This window comes from Danio rerio, chromosome 16 (genome assembly GCF_049306965.1).
Source record: "Danio rerio strain Tuebingen ecotype United States chromosome 16, GRCz12tu, whole genome shotgun sequence".
Classification (NCBI taxonomy): Eukaryota; Metazoa; Chordata; class Actinopteri; order Cypriniformes; family Danionidae; genus Danio; species Danio rerio.
In genome coordinates this window covers 16815195-16820948 of record NC_133191.1, presented here as the reverse complement: position 1 = coordinate 16820948, position 5754 = coordinate 16815195, and the positions used below count along the sequence as shown (strand labels likewise).

The window sequence follows — 5754 nt, the reverse complement described above, 5'->3', positions numbered from 1 at the left end:
CTTTTGCATGACTAAGGAGGTGAAAATGTCTTTCCACTGAAACGTTTTCTCTCCATTAATGGTTATGTATTACTGTATGGTCGTTAGGGAGCGATAACATATTTCTAGTGATTAAATGGCTTTCACTGCCTCAGCTGTGGTTTGGATTGTGACGCGCATCAAAATTTCTTTCAGCATTGTTCATGCATGATTCAGTCCAGCCACAATTAATAGGTTTAATAACATGTTCATTTGTTCCTTGGGTATACCTGTAGAACTGAATCCTTTTATGTACCTTTTCATGTTTGTTGTTGTAATTCTTACAGTTCTCCAATAAATGAGGTTTGAAATATTCCCTGCATGCCGCTAACCCCAAATAGCTTTGATGGATGGTGGGCATAAATATTGTTCTCTGACATTTACAAGTGTTTTTCCTATGGTATACTGACTGTATTGCTTTTGGCACTTGTAAATACTGCCCTAAAGCACAGACTTTTTGCTCGTAAAGACGTTTGTTAAAAATGGGCTGAAGGTATCTAATCACAAGAGTGAAGTTCATGATAAAACCACAAAGAATATCATTCAGGTTAAGAGACTAGCTACATCAAATTACATTCAACCCTCTGCCAATGAAGATCAATTGTCTTCCTCAAAGGCCATTGATAATAGTGTGGGTCTTTATTAAAGACACCCTTCTTTCTCCAGCCTCTTCTCTTCCCTCCCCTCATTTGCTTTTGACAACATATGAGTGAGAGGAGTGGACTAGCTGGTTCTGACTGAGAGATACTCTACACTGTCTTAAGTTTCTTTAAGTGTGTCCTCTGAGGAACATTTAACATTTCACTTGGCGTCTTGATTTATGCCTTATAAAGACGCCGTTTAATTAGAATAACCGACATTGGGATTTTCGTCATTGTCTCGTTGTTTGAAGTGTGGATGAAGGCCGATTTATGGAACATGCTATCTCTGAATACTCAGTTAAGGGTAAGGCATGTTTTCGGATTTTAAATTTTTTGTTTATCGTATAATACGTCTGTATTAATAAATAGCTACAGATTTGTTTGTTTGATCGCCAGAAATTAAAAGGACAAACGGCCTAATCAAATTATTATATAATAATATGCTATGCTGTCGTCTGTCTTTCTCTTAATCTGATATATTCTTGTTTATTCGAAATATTTAGCTGACGAGCAGCTTTAGCTGTCTTGGACATGTCATTGTTTTACACACCCGTAGACATCTCTAAGGATGCGCCAATTAAGAACTAAATGGAAAGATCCGTGTCAGCGGCTTTAACATCTGTTGGCCTTTTTTCTTTTTGCGGAATGAGTCCATGATTGATGTCCTCAAACATCTACAAAATCTACGACAAATAGATACAATTATTAATACGTGATTTTACAATCTCTCAGGCTGCAAAATAACGATCTGGTGGCTTTATTAATTTATAGCTGTTATTAAGCAAACTTAGTAAATAAAACAAACAAAATAAATTCACATTATACTAAGAAATGTAAAATAAACTAGATTACTGTAAGTGCGCTTGAGTCAAGTGGCCTGTCGCATTACAGAATTATGGAAAATCTTTAAACATTCCCTTGTTGCCACGATATTTAATTTTTTTTAAAGAAGCAATGTGCGCACGTGTGTATGTTAAATACGGCTATTTCAAATTGTAAAATATGATTTGGCAGTTTGTGAAATTATTTATTTATCATAAATCACACTTTCTTACCTCAAAATATTGTTTTCTTCTGTAAATCCGATATATGTTTATATTCACTCTTCTGCTGTCATATCATGAATGATGGAGCTCATTCCTAGCCGGTTAAACTAATGATGTTACAACTCACTCCGTGTTGCAACATACACCGGTCTTCCAGCCTCCATAATTCATTGCATTCCTGTTCGACATTTTTATATTATTAAAACAATAAATTAGCCTACAACTTTAAAAGTTACATGTTGGAACTCACGCAGGGACTAATAATAGTAATAATAATAATGATAATAATATTATTATTATTAATATTATTATTATTAATAATAATGATTAATCAATAAGAAGAAAAATATTATTATTATTCAAAGTTTTAGTTTGCATATTTTTAAAGCTTTATGCTCCTACTAATTTATTATTAAATTGGCGCAGGTAATTTCAGTTAATAAATCCCAGATTTGTCTTGTGCTCGGCTAACAATTAAATGAACAGATTTGCCAGTCTGTTTATAAAATGTTATTTAAGGCACGCTCTCCGAGGGGTAATGGCCGCGGCGGGGTACTGCCAGTGCCAGTGCTCGTAACCTGTCCCGCTAAGGGTCACCATGTGCCACCAACATTCTTTCCTGTAAGTGTTCGTGGGACCCCCGGCAGGGCTTTGATCTTAACACCCGTCATCATGATGAAAAATAGAATTCCCTCAGATGACGTCGGCTGCGTGCTTATTAAAATAAAAGGGTCTAGTAAGGGGTTCTCCTTGTATATTCGATACCCCCAGCATTTCGGACATTAGTTTGAGGGGGAAATGTTAAGTGTAAATATTCTCTAGATTCTGGTTTAATTAATTCTGACAGCTTTTTTTTATTTGCGAGGGACTCTGGATCACACAAGATAATTTGCATGTTTTTTTTTTTTTTTTTGGCAATAACCAGAAATATATCAGGGTCAAAATGTAATGCTATAGTAATCTGCATTGCTAAGTATTTCATTTAGACCACTTTAGTTGAAAATTCCTCAGTAATTGGATTTTTAACTCTCATATTTCAAAATAGTTCATTATTGGTCAAACATTGTCCTAATTTTATGGAAGCTTATTTATTTAGCTTTTCACTAGTTTTGCTCTATGGTCAAGTTTTATGTGAAGTTTTAGGTGAAATTGTTCAAATTATTCAATATCAGTGTTTAATATCAATGTCATAATTTGCACAAGCCTCATAATTAATAAAAGTTTATAAAATCACTATTTCATTTTCTCTTGTTTCCCCTCTTTTACCTTTATTAATCTGCTCTCAGATCTCCCATTCTAATATGGATCCCCTGATGTCCTGGATACAGTAGTTCATCTAAAACACTCGTTGCATTGGCCTCCTTATTTCATCGGAAGGTTACTCATTTTGAGACTCTTGCTCTCCAGGACAAATGGATATACCTGGTTCTACTTCCCTCTTCTCTTCCCCTTCACCTTCATACACCTTTCCTTTTTTCACTAACCTTTCCTTTCCCTCATCATCACCCTCTCTCTCCCCATCCCCAAGTGTAGCTTCCACTGCTCTCTTCTGCTTTTTCCTATCCCTCCTTTCTCTGTTGGGTATTCTGGGCAACTTGTACACCCTAGTACTTCTCCTTCGCCGCCGCAGAATGTCAAGAAGGCGGCATACTGCCCCTATGTGTTGTTACAGTCCGTCCTGCCTCGGTTCTTCCTCCCCTTCTTTCTCTCCCTCTTTTTCTCCATCTTCCTCTCCCACATCTTCCTCCTCCTCTTCCTCTCTTCACCTGCAGGTTCTGAGTCTGGCTTTAGCAGATTTGGTGTACCTGTCCACTGCCCCTTTCATTGTGTATGACAGTCTGGCATCTGACTGGGCATTTGGCGAACTTGGCTGTCGACTCCTACTCAGTCTGGACTTGCTAACAATGCACGCAAGCATCTTTACCCTCACCGCTATGAGTCTGGATCGGTATCGAGCTGTGGCCGATCCATTGGCAACCACATCCACACCATCCTCTGGACTTTTAAGAGTCGCTTTGGCCTGGGGCTTTGCCATCGCTCTCAGTTTGCCCATGATGATTACTTTGCACCTTGAAGATGGAGAGAACCATGAAGGAAAGTTGTGTGTTCCTGCCTGGGATGAGCAGAGTTCGAAAGCCTACCTCAGTATCCTCTTCTGCACCAGTATCCTAGGCCCAGGACTGGCAATTGGAGCTTTGTATGCAGCTTTGGGGAGACTGTACTGGGTATCTCAAACTCAACCAGCTTGGGCTGGAGGGGGTAACGCCTACCCACCCCGTGCACCTCGCCCAAAAGTTCTGCTCCTTATCCTGGGTATTGTGCTGACATTCTGGGCTTGTTTCCTTCCATTTTGGATCTGGCAGCTTCTACCGTTGTACCAGCCTGAGGTTCTTTGTGTGGTGCCGGTTGGGACACAGGTGACCATTAATCGCATCCTCACAGGATTGACTTATGGAAACTCATGTGTGAATCCGTTCTTCTACACACTCCTGACAGGCAAGCGCAGAAGGACCAGCAGAAAGACAATAAGCGCAGCTGCGCCACTTTGCCAAAAGGGCAGCTCTGAGCAATAATTAAAGTTGCCCACTTTTTTGTTTTGTCCACCAAATTGTACAGCCTATAAAACTTTCACGCAGCCACCATTTTATAAGCAAAATCAAGGCTGAAGTGGGAAGAAACTAGGAAGTGTCACCTGAGTCACACAGGAACATTGTGTACCTGGCTGTATATCTTATCAGCAATGAGAATGTTACACAAATTTATAATTTCACCACCTCCCGAGTGACCTGAATGTCCGTTCTAAATGGTTAGTAAAAATAAAAAGGGATAGCTGACCACATTATCAGCTCATTTAAGGAAAATAGCACTAGTTAGCTAACGTTTTCTTTCCCAAACAAACGTTTTAGATACCATTTATCAAACTCAAGTTAATGAACTGATTCTTTTACTCTATTAAACCTGTCACAATACTGAATTTCAGTACTGAAATTAATTCCCGCTAACATTTAAGCACTGTTGAGTGCGTTCCTAAACACCGCAGGTTTGCCATATTCTCAAGTGCTCAACAGAAATGATTGTTATTGGCCATAAAGGTCATCAGTTTACTGCACTTCACCACTGTTTACCGAGTGCAAACACAGACAAGCAATCAGCTGATCTTCGCTGCTTTAAAATGATCCAGTGTCTGTGTATTTGTGTTTGCACTCAGTGAAGAGCGGTGAACTGATGAACACGGCCAATCACAGTCATTTCTGTTAAGGACTGGTGAATATTATGGCAAATCCACAATGTTTAAGAACGCACTCAGCGGCACTTAAATGTTAGGGTCACAGTGTTCACCCGGTGCCTTGAGCTGAAGCCTAGGAGAACACTTAAGTTTATTACTCTTAAAGAGATTGTAATTTTGTTTGATGTCTAACATGCTTTTAATTGTTAAAATTAAACTTAACTGAATGCTATTAAAGTGATGTTTATACCATATCTGCATTTTGAAATCATCACAGCATGTTGTTGCAATGCTTACAGTGCTGATCCTATATTTCAGTGTTTCTTCTCACCGCAGCCTCGCTTTCATGTTTTAAAAATGGCGGCCGAGTGAATGAGCGTATGACCATGTCTGTGCATAGTTATTTTACTTAACAGATTACTCATTTTGGTGCTAAAGGGCTTAAGGATTATAGCTTTTTAAATGTGCTGTGCAAATATAGCAATACTTTCTAATGCAGGCCACTGATGGAGTGTGTGTTATGCTACTTGGAAAATATATATATATATATATATATATATATATATATATATATATATATATATATATATATATATATATATATATATATATATATATATAAAATCTGAGCAGCATCGAGTTTTTGGGATAGTTCAATCAGTAATCCATATTCTGCCATTATTTACTTGTCCTTCAGTTAAATAAACTACTATTTGAATTCTTTGATCTGTGGAACACAAAGGAAGATATACTGAAGAATGTTGAGGAAAAATACAGCTATTGACCTCCATAGTTCTTCCATAGTGCTTTTTCCCCAACATTC

At 38.1% G+C, this 5754-nt stretch overlaps 1 protein-coding gene across 1 annotated transcript; it reads left to right on the top strand.

Moving 5' to 3' along the window:
• The first annotated feature begins 703 nt into the window (after window positions 1-703).
• uts2r3 (urotensin-2 receptor 3) lies at window positions 704-5182 on the top strand. Its single transcript, XM_005157928.6, has 2 exons — window positions 704-963; window positions 2992-5182. Exon 2 carries the CDS (start codon window positions 3118-3120, stop codon window positions 4276-4278), a length of 1161 nt encoding a protein of 386 aa, XP_005157985.2. The 5' UTR covers window positions 704-963; window positions 2992-3117; the 3' UTR covers window positions 4279-5182.
• The last annotated feature ends 572 nt before the right edge of the window (window positions 5183-5754 follow it).